The sequence below is a fragment of the Strongylocentrotus purpuratus genome, unplaced genomic scaffold, assembly GCF_000002235.5.
Source record: "Strongylocentrotus purpuratus isolate Spur 01 unplaced genomic scaffold, Spur_5.0 spur5_scaffold_10, whole genome shotgun sequence".
In the NCBI taxonomy this organism is placed as follows: domain Eukaryota; kingdom Metazoa; phylum Echinodermata; class Echinoidea; order Camarodonta; family Strongylocentrotidae; genus Strongylocentrotus; species Strongylocentrotus purpuratus.
In genome coordinates this window covers 28,424,349-28,440,691 of record NW_022145595.1, presented here as the reverse complement: position 1 = coordinate 28,440,691, position 16,343 = coordinate 28,424,349, and the positions used below count along the sequence as shown (strand labels likewise).

General features: G+C 43.0%; 3 protein-coding genes across 7 annotated transcripts in view; 2 read left to right on the top strand and 1 right to left on the bottom strand.

Moving 5' to 3' along the window:
- The window catches only part of LOC100893015 (steroid 17-alpha-hydroxylase/17,20 lyase), a 39,387-nt gene extending 29,263 nt beyond the window's left edge, over positions 1–10,124 (bottom strand). The window contains exons 1-2 of one of the 5 annotated variants that reach the window (XM_030979988.1): positions 9,689–10,124; positions 1,306–1,491 (exon numbers count right to left, since the gene is read on the bottom strand). In XM_030979988.1, coding sequence (XP_030835848.1) covers positions 1,306–1,474 — 169 coding nt within the window. In that variant the 5' untranslated portion in view covers positions 1,475–1,491; positions 9,689–10,124. Of the gene's footprint in view, positions 1–1,305; positions 2,142–9,153; positions 9,373–9,688 lie in introns of those variants that run through there. The other 4 variants (XM_030979987.1, XM_030979989.1, XM_030979990.1 and 1 more) reach the window with 4 other exon arrangements.
- On the top strand, positions 3,193–7,110 carry LOC115921614 (uncharacterized protein K02A2.6-like). Its single transcript, XM_030979229.1, has one exon. The coding sequence runs from the start codon at positions 3,193–3,195 to the stop codon at positions 7,108–7,110; it is 3,918 nt and encodes a 1,305-aa protein (XP_030835089.1).
- Positions 10,125–10,391: 267 nt separating the features above from the next.
- LOC115921613 lies at positions 10,392–13,539 on the top strand. Its single transcript, XM_030979228.1, has 3 exons — positions 10,392–10,440; positions 11,750–12,709; positions 12,908–13,539. The coding sequence occupies exons 1-3, from the start codon at positions 10,392–10,394 to the stop codon at positions 13,537–13,539; spliced, it is 1,641 nt and encodes a 546-aa protein (XP_030835088.1).
- Positions 13,540–16,343: the final 2,804 nt, after the last annotated feature.

Sequence of the window (16,343 nt, the reverse complement as noted above, 5' to 3'; positions counted from 1 at the left end):
GACTTTCTCGCACTGGTTAGCAATCCTGGTAGATGTAAATATCAGGTCAGGGTTGAAGCCACGTCTCCACCTTGCACTGTTGAAAGAGGCAGGAAGCTTAGCGTCATGAATGAGCTGGTTAGCATCTGCCCATGTTTCAACGAGTTCACCATCTTCGTTCATTTCTTTATATCCCAAGGAAATGCTATGGCTGTTGAAATCACCAATGACCACATTCATCCTGCCGTCAGTAGCTCTGCCGGGCAGCTCGAAAGGCTCTTGAGGTGGCTTGTACACGGAGCTTACGGTGATTCCCATTAGGTCAATAGAAAGGACCTCAATGTTATTGATGTCTGATAGGTAAGATTTGTCCACAGCAAGATCATTTCGGGCAAAGATTGCACTTCCGTATTGGTCATGTGGTCTCTCTGCGATGAGGGTCATTCCGGAGATACGAGGGCGAACTCGTGTAGGCCCGTGATGGGTCTCCTGGAGGCAGAGAATGTCACAGTTGGTTGTTTTGCATAGGTCAGCCAAGAGTTCTTGTTTGGCGCCTGAAAGAACTTCAATGTTGAATGATATGATACTCAGGGCCGGTCCTGACAAGGACCCATGAGTTCGACCCTGGGCCTCATCAACAAATTGGTCATCATTGTCATTGGTAACCATGGTGTTGGTTGTGGTAGTTACTAAAAGAAACTTGAGTAGTGTGGTTGAAGGATTCGCAGATTTTCATCTGACAGGGACCGCGACGTGAACGCTCCTTCAATGGCCCCCCCCCGAGTGGTTGGTAGCGTGTTATCTCCCGGCAGTGCTTGTCGCAGGAGCTTCTTGAAAGGAATTTTCTACTAGTGTTACTGTTAATGGCCACTAATTAGGCCCATTAGTGACTATAAAAACATATGCTCTCTCTAGCTATCTGAAAATGTGTCAGTTTGCAATAGAAATGAAGAAATGCGCATTATGTTGAAAATCATGTGATAGCACGAACATTTATATATATATCACTTATATGGAATTAAAAATAAGTCATGGTTTAATGGGGGGGTGGCTAGCACCTTCACCCCCCCCCACCCCCCCCCCCCCCCCCACCACCAAGCCTCCCCCACAGTACGCCAGTGTTTGCATGACTATGTGTTTCATTATATTTTCTTTTCTTTTTTTGTTTATCCCTCTCTTTCTTTCTCTTCTTTCAAAAGAGCTCTTTGGGAGTTGAAGTTTGTGGTGCTGAATGGCTCTCGATCCACTCTGTGTATTTTTCTGCGATTTTGTTGGAATATCACTAGAAGTTGGTGCCTGGTAAATTAGGATATACATTTGACTTACTGTAGATGCTGCCAACGATAGGCAGACCTCTTGGACCAGGGGGAAATCGCTTTGGCCTCATGATGGTCCAGAGGGCCAGCGTAGCAGTGACCACTCCAAGGGTTGCTGTGATGGTCAGGGCATTAAACTGACCAAAGCCAGACTCTCCAGCTCCAAGCAGGTCAATCATGATGGATTCTAATCAAGCTAAAAACAAATAGAAAAAAAATGTTTCCATGGATTTGCATGTATATGGTTCCTGCCAGTACATCATGAATTGATTTAAACGGTAGGATGACTTTAATTACTATATATACGGTTGGTAATTGTACTGGACAGCCCGGACTTGTCTCACAGCCATAGTTTATATCCGTGTAGGCTCGAACATTGAATCAGTGTGAAAAGCCAAAAGCAACTTGCCTGAAAATATAGAGCAAACGAAAAACAACTGAATCTTTCAAAAGGATTATAAGGTGGACCAAGCAAAGTGACCTTCCGCGACTCCTCCCGTAAGCACACTAAAGACATGGACTATCTTTCTCATGTGACAATGCAATGCCAGACGTATACAGTGACCGGGAATCAAAGGCCAACGCCTATATTCCGTACTAGATGATTATTGATTGATTGATTGATTTTATTCACCAAGTCTCCAACATACAACAATATAAAAGAATAACAGATCAAAATTAAGTCAGCTTGAACCCACGAAAGCTCGAGTCAGAGCTTATTTCCAGTTGGGCCCCCGACAAAATTATTAAGTTAAAGTCATATTATCTACAGAAAGTTAAGAAAAAATTATTAAAAATAATAATGATGATAGTAATAATAACAACATTAAAGTAGAAATGATAGAAATAATAAGTACAAGAAGAATAGGAAGATAAAAAAGAAGATGAAGAAAAGAAAGAAGAAAAAGAAGAAGGTGAAGAAGAAAGAGGAGGAGGAGAAGGAGGAGGAAGAGGAAGAAGCTGGATACGTCGTAGTTCACGCCGTACGGAGGCATCCTGTGCTCCATTTACAAATTGGTCACACAACGCATGATCCTTCAATTGTGTAAGGGCAGCTTGATCTTCCTTTTCCGCAGATTTCATTATCCTGCAATAGGTTCGTAGAAGTGCTCTACTAAAATCACAAAGCGATTCTCCCTCCTGTTGCCGACGATTGTGGAATTTGCTGCTTAGAGTTTGGGTTGTTTCTTGATAACTGTAATGTTATGAGCTGAAGTTATGCAGCACTCCTATTTGAATATAACTTACACCTGTATGTGCTCATTGTTAAACAGCCATGCACATTCATTCAGAAGCAACCATGCAGAAAGCACTCTTCAATACAGTACTCTTGGCACACAGAGTGTGTGATGTATTTAATGAGTAATTAGCCATGCACACATTCAACCCTCATACACTGCCTTATGTACTGGACATGTGAGAGTGGTAAGTTGCACTTGACCACTAGCATGCACAGCATAAGCATGATGTTTTAGTTACACCAATAAACTCCTGAACCTCAAGCAAAGATATGTGGAGCTTTATTATACTTTCTTGACCCAGCTACATGTAGTACTAACCAAGAAGTCAACATAACAAACCCACTATTTTTGACATGGTGGCAAGCGGTGAGTGCAAGTCTTCAACGTGCCAGTTTTTTGTGCCAGCCTACCAGTACAGTACCATGTGCTACACAGCAGCAGCCATCTTGGATTTTGCAACACAGCAGCAGCCATCTTGGATTTTGCAATACAGCAGCAGCCATTTTGGTTTTTTCCTTGTTCAGGAGAAACACACAGGAATTTGTAGACACCATTATTCCATGAACAGTTAGTTTGTTTGATGCCTGAGGGTGAGTGGTGACACATTCCAGCATTTTGTTCCTTTTTCTGAAGCACAGCATTGAAGTAACATTAACATGGCTGATCATATACCACGAATGGATTGGGGTGCACCAAACCTTGCTGAAGCTTTTCGTATGTTCAGACAAAGATTGAGCCTATACTTTTTGGCTAAGCACACACCTAAAGAGGATGAAGTTCCTATCATTCTACTTGCTGCGGGTGAAGAGGGCCTTCAGCGATACAATTGTTGGACATTATCAGAGTCTGAACAAACAGCAAAGATCATCCTAGACCGTTTTGAGGAGCAACTAGAACCTCAAGACAATTTTCGAGTGTGTCGGCTGAAGCTGTCGAGAACAATGCAGAGGCCAGATGAAAAGTTGGACGATTTCATAAACAGATGTCGACAGATAGCTCGTAAATGCGAATTTGATCACAAGGAGCTAGATGAGCGAATCCTTGAACAGATTATTGCCAGCACACCCATCGCAGATTTCCGGAAAGACCTACTTACTACAAAGAAGGACTTTACACTACAGGGTGCTCTACAGCTGGGAAGGACGTATGAAGCATCAAAGTCACATGTCCAAACCCTCCAGTCTCTGTATCATCCAACACAGAGCATAGATGCAGTGCAACAGCAGAAACAACCTAAGAGTTTATGTAAGAACTGTGGGAGACAACATAGATTCGGCAAGGAGTATTGTCCAGCAGCGAGTGTTACATGTTTCTCGTGCAATAAGCAAGGACATTGTGCTCAATTGTGCCTATCAACCAAGCTCAAACAACCACAGAAATATCATAAGTCTTATGCTTCTTCCCGGAAGAAGAGGGGGGTGGATGAACGCCAACACCCATCACGACGTTCCAAACAGGTGGATAACGTGCGAGAGGAACACACCGAATCTGAAAGTGAACTGGGTACATTACCACAACGATTTGACAGGTTTCATTTTGACACGATTATCATTGACTCTGTGAAGAGGAATGAAGCTATTGCACACTTGGACATCAAATTGGACGACAAACCAGGTGTCCATGACCTGAAAGTAAAGGTGGATACAGGAGCAGAAGCGAATACACTGCCACTTCGAACTTTCAGAAACATGTATCCAGAGCAGCTTGATCGTCAAGGTTTTCCACGAAATCTACCAGATGCAGGCACAATCCTTTCAGCTTACAATGAAACGCTGATTGGTCAGTATGGAACAGTTGTTATTCCCTGCAAGTATGGAGACACAGCATGGACTGATACCTTATTCTACGTGGTTCAGTCCAACGGCCCAGTGATACTTGGTCTCCAGTCATCTGTAGAGTTTGGACTTGTTACTCTCCATTGCTCTTTGAACATTGAAACGCAAGTCAGTGGTGTCCAGGCTCTAGTACAACTCTTTCCACAGCAGTTCGATAGGATTGGAGAATTTCGTACCACACATCACTTGACAGTTGACCCCAACGTTCCAAGTCATGTTGACGCTCCTAGAAAGATGCCTATTGCCTTGAAAGACAAAGTCAAGGCAGAACTGGACAGTATGGAAAGCCAGGGTGTCATCAAGCAAATCATCGAACCAACCGAATGGGTGAACTCAATCACATATGTCACCAAGAAGGATGGAAGCATTCGCATTTGCTTAGACCCTCGCAGATTGAACAAGGCACTTATCAGACCTCACTACAAACAGCAGACCTTGGAGGAGTTGAATCACAAGTTTCACAACATGCAGCACTTCTCCAAGTTAGATGCAAAGTGCGGCTACTGGTCAGTCAAGTTAGATGAGGCCAGCCAAAGACTTACCACATTCCAGACACCTTTTGGAAGATATGTCTTCTGTCGCCTACCATTTGGACTCAGTGTAAGTCAGGACATTTTCCAGTTGGAGATGGACAGAGTTCTAGAAGGCTGTAAAGGGGCAGAATGCATAGCAGATGATATCGTAATCTTTGGGCGTACAGTAGAAGAGCATGACCGCAACCTTCTCAACTTCATGCAAGTAGCAGCAAAGAGAGGCCTCACACTGAACTCAAACAAGTGCCATATCAGGCAAACGAGTATCAACTTCTTTGGTAATCGATACTCAGAGGATGGTATCCAGCCAGATCCCCAGAAGGTAGCTGACCTCGCAGGAATGCCGACTCCCAGCACCAAGGCAGAGTTGCAGCACTTCCTAGGTTTCATTACTTACCTATCTCACTTCATCCCAGATTTCAGCACAAAGACTGCAGTTCTGAGAGATCTCCTTAAGAAAGAGGCTGATTTCATCTGGGAACCACATCATCAAGCAGCCATGGAGAAACTCAAGCAAGAAGTTTCAGAGAAGTCACTACTCCAGTTCTTCGACACAACATCCCCAGTGTATTTGCAGTGCGATGCAAGTCTTCAAGGGTTAGGAGTTGCACTCCTACAGCATGACCAGGAAGGTAGACTCCGCCCAGTAGCTTACGCAAGCAAAGCCCTATCTTCAACTGAAACACGCTATTCGTGTATTGAACGAGAGCTGCTTGCTATTTTGTTCGGAGTAGAACGTTTTCACACATATCTCTATGGAAGGCTATTCCATGTGATCACAGACCATAAGCCACTTCTGATGATTATGGACAAACCTCTCACAGCAGCCCCTCCAAGGCTACAAAGGATGTTGATTCGACTACAGGGATACAACTTCCAGATCACACACCGTCCAGGACTAGACAACCTGCTCGCAGACAGTCTCTCACGATTACCAAGCACTCACAACAATGAAACAGTTGAACTTGATCTGAGAGTAGATCTGGTGCAGTTCTCGTCGAGGAAAGTAGATGAACTGAAACACACTACAAGACAAGACAAAGTCCTAAGTGCACTGATGGAAGTTATTGTGACGGGCTGGCCTGATACGGTGAAGCGAGTGCAACCAGAGTTGAGAGAGTTCTGGAGTTACCGAGATGAGTTAACAGTAAGCGACGGTATAATTCTCAAGGGAAGCAGAGTTGTCATTCCCAAGCAGATGCAACTAGACATCTTGGAGAAGCTCCATACCAGTCACCTAGGCCAACAAAAAACCAAGTTGCTGGCCAGAGGAAAGGTGTTCTGGAGTAACATGAACAAAGACATTGACAGAGTGGTGCAGTCATGTGTGAGATGCCAGGAACATCAACCAGCACAAACGCCAGAGCCACTCCAGCCACACGACATTCCCACGATGCCCTGGAACACGGTGGCAACCGACATGTTTGAATTCAAAGGCAAACAATGGTTAATTGTGGTGGACTACTACAGCAAGTACCCAGTGGTTCGCCAGTTACCAGACCAAGCAACAAGCAGTGCTGTAATCACTATGATGCAACAAGTGTTTGCAGAGCATGGCATACCAGCAAAGGTGGTGAGCGACAATGGACCCCAGTATGCCAGTTACCAGTTCAAGTCGTTTGCAGAGTCATGGGGTTTTGAACATGCTACATCGTCCCCAAGACGACCACAAGGCAACGGATTTGTAGAGAGACAAATCAGAACCATCAAGGGTATCATGAAGAAGACTTCAGACATTCAGCTAGCACTACTTCTTTGGCGTACAACTCCCATATCAGAGAAACTACCAAGTCCAGCTGAAGTTCTCATGAATCGCCAGTTGAGAACTACACTCCCAGCCAAGTTGCAGAGAACACAGCCAGATGCTGATGACATCTACAATCAGCTGCAGGAAAGACAGAATAGTCAAAAGTTCTATTTTGACAAACATGCCAGAAGAGCTGACTTGCCAGAGCTTTACCTTGGGCAAGATGTACGATACCGCGACCCAGTGTCCAGACGGTCGTGTCCTGCAACAGTTGATACCAGGGCCGAGGGACAGCGCTCCTACATTCTCCAGAGCCCTGAGGGAAGTTACCTACGAAGAAACAGGCAGCACATAAGACCTGACCATACCGACCAGTCTACAACTGAGGTTCCCAGGGTGATGATAGCAACGGTCCAGGTGATGAAGGTGCCTCATCCACTGACCACGATGAGCAGTTGAGCACTCCACATCGTGCATTTCCCGAGACTCGAAGTAGCCCAGGACGGGAGGAGGCTCCACCTCGAAGCCCAGGACGGGAGGAGACTCCACCTCGAAGACAACGTTCAAGTGCTCTACTAAAATCACAAAGCGATTCTCCCTCCTGTTGCCGACGATTGTGGAATTTGCTGCTTAGAGTTTGGGTTGTTTCTTGATAACCGAAGCAAAGTTTAAGGGTACTGACAACCTCATCAAAATCATGCCGTTTGTCATCCTGTAGGTACATTACCTCCTCCCGGGCTGCACCTGCTAGATGATCAAGGAGTAATCTGGCCTTCTCTGTACTAGACAGATTGAATTGAGCTGTGAGTTCCTCAAATTCCTCAAACCATTCTGGAAGTGAAAGATCATTCACACTTTCAGGAAGCCCCTTAAACTTGGAGAGGTGGCTCTGCGAAATTCCTTGCAGTCCCATTGATCGCCGAAAGAACTGAGTCATCATGTCAGCATCAAGTGCTTGTCCTGAAGGGGTATTCATGGTGCAAGGAGGGCACTGATACAAAATTATGTGCACAATTAAATATAGCAATACAGATTAACATGAAGTTTTAATTAAAAATTAAAAAAAAAAAAAAAAATTGCACATGAGTTCAATTCGTTAATACTGTTTTTGTTTTCCCGCGGGCCGAGGCTGTCTCTTCACTATACACAGTCTGCAAACTTCCAGCTGACGATTCCACTTTAGCTCCTGATCCTTGCTCGTTGTGGTGTTGTTCAGGTCGTCCGATGAACTTCAAAAGCGCCTATCCCACTTCTGACACCAGTGAAATAAAGGCCAAAGAATTCACTCTCGGACGCTTTGCAGTTGATGTTTGGTTATTTTATTTTGAAGGCAACAAAACAGCCCCGCCCACACTATATAAAAAAAAGGCTTGACTTCAACGTACGCTCTTGTACAATACAGTCTTTATGGTCGACCATGTAACTCAATTGCCCACTATGCACGTGCACCACTTGTGACTTCTCTGCAGTAATGTCTTCTCCAGTAATGTGAAAGCTGTGACCTCCTGCAACAACTACTGGGATTCGTTAGTGACCTCCAGACGAACATGGAGCTAGGTCTGCAAACTGACGTCCTTGTCATGGACTTCAGCAAAGCCTTTGACAAGGTCGGTCACCAGAGACTAATGCACAAGCTGGACCACTATGGAGTGAGAGGCAAAAGCAACAGGTGGATCACCAAATTTCTTCACCATCGAACCCAGCAAGTTGTTCTAGAAGGCCATATCACCTGAGGTCGACGTCGACTCAGGAGTACCTCAAGTCTCTGTTCTCGGACCCTCTCTTTTCCTGTACTACATCAACGACCTGCCAGACAACCTCACCTCTCCAGTACGTCTCTTCGCAGACGACGCCATCATCTACCTAGCGATCAAGGGCAGACAAGACTCTATTGAACTACAGGAGGACCTTAATAGGCTTGCTGAATTGTCCTCTGAATGGATGATGGAGCTCAATACGGACAAGTGCAATACCACCACAGTGTCCAGGAAGAAGAGCCAGATACGACACCAGTACATCCTGAACAATACACCACTGGAAGCAGTCTCATCAACCAAGTACCTAGGCATCACAATCACATCAGACTTGAAATGGGACAAGCACATCACAAGCATATGCCAGAAAGCAAACAACACCCTTGCCTTCCTCAGACGAAATCTCCGGATCAACTCACCAAAACTGAAGAGTACTGCCTACAAAGCTCTAGTAAGACCACTCATTGAGTACAGTTCTACAGTTTGGGATCCCTCCTCTGCAAACCACATCCATCAACTAGAAATGGTACAAAGACGGACCGCTAGATTCACCCTCAATCGGTACCACAACACCTCTAGCGTGACCTCCATGCTCCAACAACTTGACTGGACCACACTCGAGCAACGCAGAGAAAATTACAGACTGGTGATGATTTACAAGCTCCACAACAACCTGGTAGCACTCGACACAGCATCCTACATCAACCCTGTCACAAGACCTTCCATGACTGCCCATGCACATAGTTACCAAGTCCTCCGTTCAAGAACTGAGCAATATAAGCAGTCCTTCTTTCCCAGGACTGTGAGGAGTTGGAACAACCTGCCATCAGAAACAGTATGTGCCTCATCCGTCAATGCCTGACGGGAGGCAGCAACTAAGTCCGGGAACTTTTTACTTCCACAATGTAAATAGCATTGCACCATGCACCTTGCTCTTGTAAGCACACACACACACTCATCAGTCTGCAATAATCTTCAACTGTGAAGGAGGTAGACTTAACCCAAAGAAGAAGAAGAAGAAGAAGAACCCATGCAAGCCCAGGTCATTGTCCAGCGTGCACTCAAGCCATTGCAAGAGAGGCCTGAGTGCACACTGAACAATAGCCTGCACCAACCCAGGTCCAGCCACGTACAGGAGGCAACAATCTCACATTACTACAATTAAGAAAAACCAAAGAATTCACTCTCAGACGCTTTGCAGTTGATGTTTGGGTATTTTATTTTGAAGACAACAAAACAGCCCCACCCACACTATATAAAAAAAAGGCTTGACTTCAACGTACGCCCTTGTACAATACAGTCTTTGTGGTCATGTAACTCAATTGCCCACTATGCACGTGCACCACCTGTGACTTCTCTGCAGTAATGTCTTCTCCAGTAATGTGAAAGCTGTGACCTCCTGCAACCGAACCCATGCAAGCCCAGGTCATTGTCCAGCGTGCACTCAAGCCATCGCAAGAGAGGCCTGAGTGCACACTGAACAATAGCCTGCACTAACCCAGGTCCAGCCACAGGAGGTAACAATCTCACATTACTACAATTTCCCCCCAATTAATGACATTACCTGGTAATACATTAATTTAGCAATAAAATCAAAATTGCAAAACACACAAGAAAAATACATAAATGACAATATCCGTACAAAGTCAAGAATGATACTCTAGACAAACAACTTCCTAAAAAGGTTGACAATACCGCTGTTCCCCCCTTAAGGGGTTAACTTCTTAAAAAAGAAAACATAAGTATATACAAAATTAAAAAGTATGAACCTGGTAGAGAAGAGAAAAGTGTTCTGTATTCAGGCTATATCAGTCATATAACATGTCATTCGCCCCTCTCCTCTGATTCCTTTAATTATCCCCTGCCGACGAAGTCGGAGGGGATATAGTAACGCTGCCGTCTGTCCTTCCGTCTCTCCGTCCGTCACAAATCTGGTTTCCGTTCAATAACTTTAGTAATGATAGATGGATGTTAATGAAATTTGATATGACGGTACATGGTATCAAAACACAGCCTGAGTTCGAGTTCGGAGTAAGTAGGTCAAAGGCATGGGGTGCCCCACCCCTGGCACAAAAAAAGGTTGAACAAAATATGGTAACAACAAAAATGTACCTTTTTCTTCCTTTTTTCTGCTCAAAGGGGTGGGGTGTTGAGTAGCTCACTACCCCCCCCCCCCATATCAATAAAATCGTTTGCTTTTCCACTTTGCTGCTCCCCATTGGTAATGTGAGCACTAATTTCTTTTTTTGGCCCTCGAAAATTTGAAAAATCGCACCCCCCCCCCCCCCCCCCCTCTTGAGCGCCAGGGGATCGAGGGGCCCATCTCCAAAAAAGGTAAAATTAACGTGTTTTATACTTTTTTCCCCCAGGGTTGGGTGCCCCGCTGGATCCGCCACTGATGGACACGTCACTATAGGCAATAACAATTAAGTCTTTGTCTGTCTGATAACAACAGTATGTGCTGTGTTTATACTGTGTCTGTGTCTAAAACTTTGAGAGTACTTTATAAATAATGATGACATATCGTTTGTTTACATATATTTCTATTAGTAGATTACGTCAATGCATTTCCCGAGTATGGGACGCCGGGTTATAAATTAATATTCGACGAATCCTGTGGAGGGGGGGGGGGCGGAGCGCTGATATGGCGCCCCGCCGCTCGCTGACTTTTTTCTTTCGTGTCTTGCGCATCTTTTAAAATAATTTTTTTGAAAATCGGACCTACCGTTACAAAGTCACGTGATTTGTGGACAAAACATAATTATGGAAATTCATTTTTCCAAAAAAGAGATAAAATACTGGTTATTTGGTCTTGTTTATAGTTTGGGTGTTTATTTCGGGGTTTTAGATAAACTTCTAAACCTAGAAAGAGTTGTACTTTTTTTTGTATATCATAAGGCAAACTGTTTCATTCTTTGATGCAAGAGATTTTGAAAGAGGTCAGAGTGATATTTGTTCTTGCAAAAGGCTGATGAATAAAACCCCCTCTGACGTGTATTATAATTATGAATTTGTGAGTTTTGACGGAATAAATCTTTTAACGTACATTCATAATGCATAGACTGGAGTTTAAACATAAACAAAACGCAACTGAACGACACAAGTCCACTCAGTGGTAACATTCTTAGTCGAAGAAACAATGGAGAACTTGGATGTCTATAATTACAATTTATAGTGTGAAAGACTGTCACATAGTGTGAAAGACTGTCAAGCTTATAACACTTTTGGCCCCTTGAACTCGGACCATCGAATAGTTTCCACCAGAATACAATTGAGCTTGAGAAGCAACAAGAAGGTAAAAGCCAAATCAAATCTTCCTCATGACTGGCAGCTCTTTAAATCAGATAGTAGTGTTAAGGAAGCATATACAGTAGAGGTCAACAACAGATTTGAGGCATTGTATCAATTCATCAAGAATCCTACAGCGAATGAGATCTTCTCCGCACTGATAGAAGCTCACGAAGGAGCAGCCACAAAATACGTATCAAAGAGAAAGGGCAAGAAGAAACGGGTGCCATGGGAAAACGAAAAGATTAGGGAGAAACGGAAATGCCTTAAAGTAGCATATAATAAAAAGAATGGCGCACCAACTGCCGAACACGCAGAAACACTTGACAAAGTCAAGAAAGATCTCCAGGATGCATACAATGAAGAGCAGTCAAATTACATAGCTCAAAAATGCACTGAGATAGAGATTGGTGCATTCCAACAGCAGACTAGGAAAGTATGGAATATTGTGAAAGAGATCACTGGAAAGGCCTCGACCCCAGTGGATCAGCTTAGAGGTAAAACACCACAAGAGAGACTAAACCATTGGAAAGATCACTTTTCTTATCTACTTGGTCAACCTCCACCAGACAACAACAACCCAGTAAGGAAGATGGTCCAAAAGACACTCCAAATCAAAACAAGCAAATTTACCATTGGAGAACTCAAAGTAGCAGTTACCTCCCTCTCCAATAATAAATGCCCCGGTGTGGATGGAATCCCAGCAGAGGTATGGAAGTCTGGTGCCCTTGACCAACAGCTTCTGGAAGTATGCAACAGATCACTTATCCATGGCGAGAAACCAGACTTGTGGTCTCGGAGCATAATAATCCCTGTACCCCAAAAGGGAGATCTCAGTACCCCTCAAAACTACCGTGGTATAGCACTGACCCCAGTAGCTGCAAAAGTATTCAACAAAATGCTTTTGAATAAAATCCGTCCTCACCTGGAACCCCTTCTCCGCAAGAACCAGAATGGATTCCGTCCAGGAAGATCTACAGTAGCGCAAATTCTAACTTTGCGAAGACTGGTGGAAGGTATTAAAGCAAAGTGGATTTTAAGAAGGCCTTTGATTCAATCAATAGGAAGAAGATTTTAGAGATCTTAAGAGCCTATGGAATACCACACACAATAGTTACAGCAGTAGGATTGATGTACAAAGATACCACAGCTCAAGTACGTTCACCAGATGGAGAGACTGACTCCTTTACCATCTTTACCATCTTTACCATCAGGAGTGCTTCAAGGAGATACCTTAGCCCCATACCTATTCATCATTGCATTGGATTATGCTCTAAGAATGGCTACTGAAGGGTTCGAGGATCTAGGCTTCACCCTACAGGAAAGGAAAAGTAGCAGATATCCTGCTGAAATGATCACAGATACCGACTTTGCTGATGATATTGCACTAATCTCATACAATCTGGAAAAGGCACAGAAGCTCCTAGAACAAGTAGAGTCTGCAGCAAGCCAAGTCGGTCTACAAATAAACAGCACTAAGACAGAATTCATGATGTACAACCTTCGTGAAGGCGAGATCTGTACTGCTGACAGGACAAAGCTGAAGCAGGTCCAAGACTTTCAGTACCTCGGCTCGTGGGTTGATCAGTCAAAACAAGACCTGAGTATCCGAAAGGCAAAAGCCTGGACAGCTTTGAACAAGCTGACAGCCATTTGGAAATCAAACCTCGGTAGAAAACTGAAAGTCCGTTTCTTTAGGGCTTCAGTGGAAACTGTACTGCTCTATGGATCAGAAGCCTGGACATTGACGAGTAGCCTGGCAAAACAACTGAATGGTTGCTATACAAGACTCTTGAGAGCAGCACTAAATGTCAACTGGAGTGACCATAATTATGACCAATATTGAACTGTATAGGGACATTACACCGATCTCAGCCAGACTGAGAGACCGTCGCCTCCGTTTCAGTGGGCACTGCTGGAGGAGCAAGAGTGAAATTATTTCACAAATGCTCTTCTGGGAGCCCTCAAGGGGCAAACGCACCAGAGGGCGCCCAGCAATGACTTACATTGACCAGTTAGAAAAAGACACCTGTCTACCAAGACAGGAGCTCCCAAAGATCATGGAGAATAGAACTGAATGGAAAAAGCTTGTCAAATCAGTGCGAGTACGCTCGACCTAGTAGTAGTATTAGAATTAGTATATAATAAGCCTTATTGCCTTCTTCTGCAATACTCTCAACTTATCAAGATATGACTTAAAAGTGTTTCCCCAAGCAACATTACAATATGTCAAATAAGGAAGAATAATACTATCATATAATATTATCAGCACTCTTTCAGGTAAAATGAATTTGAATCTAAAAATGACACCTACACTTCGGGACAACTTAGTGCATACAACATCTAAATGATTCTTCCAAGATAAATGCTCATCCATAGTTAATCCTAAGAACTGAACATTTTCACTATAAAGCGCACTATCATGGCCTCAAACATTAAGAAAAGTAATACCATCTGCAAGCTGTTTACGCTTTGAGCGGAAAATAACACATTTGGTCTTTTGAACATTCAACAATAACTTATTACAAAAATACCATGCATACAGTTTCTGAATCTCTTGATTTGCAATTAGTAATAAATCTTCAGCCTTCTTATCAACCAACAGCAAGCTGGTATCATCAGCAAACAGTGAGTATGAGAATAATGTTGATGAGTGTGTTATATCATTTATATAGATTAAAAACAACAGGGGACCAAGAAAAGGACCCTGAGGTACACCTTATTTAATGGCAGCAAGATGGGAACTAGTACCATCCACCACAACAAATTGAGTCCTGTCAAACAATAGCTTTGGAACCAAGAAAATGCTACACCACGTATTCCATAATGCTCTAGTTTCCTGAGGAGGATACCATATGGTCAATGGTATCAAACGCCTTAGATAGATCTAAGAATATCCCCAGACAATACCTGTCTCCATCAATAGCTTTTATGATATTGCTTAATAACTGAAACACACCCATTTGTGTGGAGAAGTGCTTACGAAGGCCACACTGCTGAGGAATCAAGATATTCTTTTTAGATAGAAAGTCATTTAAGCGTTTATAAATTATTTTCTGAAGGATTTTAGAAAAGATTGGTAACAATGCTATTGGCCTATAATTAATGACATTTTTACGGTCAGATTTTGTATACACTGGTGCCACTTTAGCTACCTTGAGTTTATCCGGAACAACTCCCCGAGATAAAGACATATTAATGATTTTACATAAGGGATCAATAAAAAGGTGTATGCACTCCTTTATAATTCTAGGTGAAATATCATCAGAACCACTAGATTTAGATGGTTTCAAAGATGATACAATATCGATGATATCAGAGTTTGAAGTTGGTTTTTAGAAACATAGATGCATTATCGTCACACTGTTTCATATAATCACAAAATATTGTGGTACTTGAGGAATATCTTTACTGATTTTCATGGGTAGTCCAATGAAATATTTATTAAAACTTTCAGCCTTATCCTTGGCAGATGAAAGAAGTACTCCACTAAAATCCATCTCTTGAGGAAGTGAATGCCTATTTGACCGACCTAACAATTCATAGATATGAGACCAAGTTTTTCTTATATTGCCTTTAACACTGTTGAACAAATCATTGTAATAATCATTGTAATAACTTTGATATCTGTGCACAAATTTCAGACGAGAATTTGCATTTTTTACAAATGATTCTACTAATTCGATGAAAATAAAATTACGCTAGCCAACTCAACGCCTAAATACTTCACAGATTATATGCTCTTGATAACTCGATTATGGTGTATCACTTTGAATTCAAATTACTTTTTAGAACTACTTTTAGAACAGAACAAAATACTTTCTGTTTTTTCCCAAGTGTAAAGAAAGCTTATTATCAGTCATCCAATCGACACAGGTAGACAGCTGTTCACTGAGCTTTCCCTCAAGCTATTTTGGATACGGATTTGAATAGAGTAGTACGCTGTCAACTGCGTACAATAATAGTTTAAAGTCTTTTATACAAATACACATACCATTGATATAACTTGTAAATAAAATTGGGTCTAAAATGCTTACCTGAGGAACATCGCATGTTATATACATTAGTTTGGAGCGAATATCATAAATGACCACAACTTGTGTCGATCATAGACAAGTAGGATATGAACCAGGGGCGTAAATCCCGGGGGATGGGGGGGGGGGCTGCATCCCCCCTGGCTTGAAGTAGGGGGGATGGCCTGTACAAACATCCCCCCCCCCTGATATTACAAAAAAAAAAGAGAAAAAAAGGAAGAAGAAGAAGAAGAAAAAAAGTGATTGTTTCAATTTCAGCATAATGCATGAGAAATGAGTTATTTTTTTGTTATGTATGTATAACTGTATAGCCTACACGCATACAGTATGTCACGATCATTAAGAGTAGTTGCGCGACGTGCGCGAACAAGCACTTCATAAACACTTCAGAATAATTTTTCGTTATTTTGCAAGGTATTATTATAGCCCAGACGAAAAGTGCGCCAGCGCACGAGCGCTTAAAAAGTGCAATAATATACAGTAGATGCCCGGCTCCCCCCACTTAGTGTTATTTAGGGTACGCGTATGCTCGTTCCCTCCCTTTAAAAGCACCCCCACCCTATCTCAGGACTGCCAACATTTCTGCTGGCTTTTCCTGCCTTGGAGACCCCCCCCC

Excerpts from the sequence above, each read along its gene's own strand:
- LOC115921614 (XM_030979229.1), top strand. The coding sequence starts at position 3,193 with ATGGCTGATCATATACCACGAATGGATTGGGGTGCACCAAACCTTGCT.
- LOC115921613 (XM_030979228.1), top strand. The coding sequence starts at position 10,392 with ATGACGGTACATGGTATCAAAACACAGCCTGAGTTCGAGTTCGGAGTA. Across the intron at positions 10,441-11,749 it reads TGAGTTCGAGTTCGGAGTAA|ATAGTAGTGTTAAGGAAGCA; the intron begins GTAGGTCAAAGG and ends TCTTTAAATCAG. Across the intron at positions 12,710-12,907 it reads TTTGCGAAGACTGGTGGAAG|GAGTGCTTCAAGGAGATACC; the intron begins GTATTAAAGCAA and ends CTTTACCATCAG.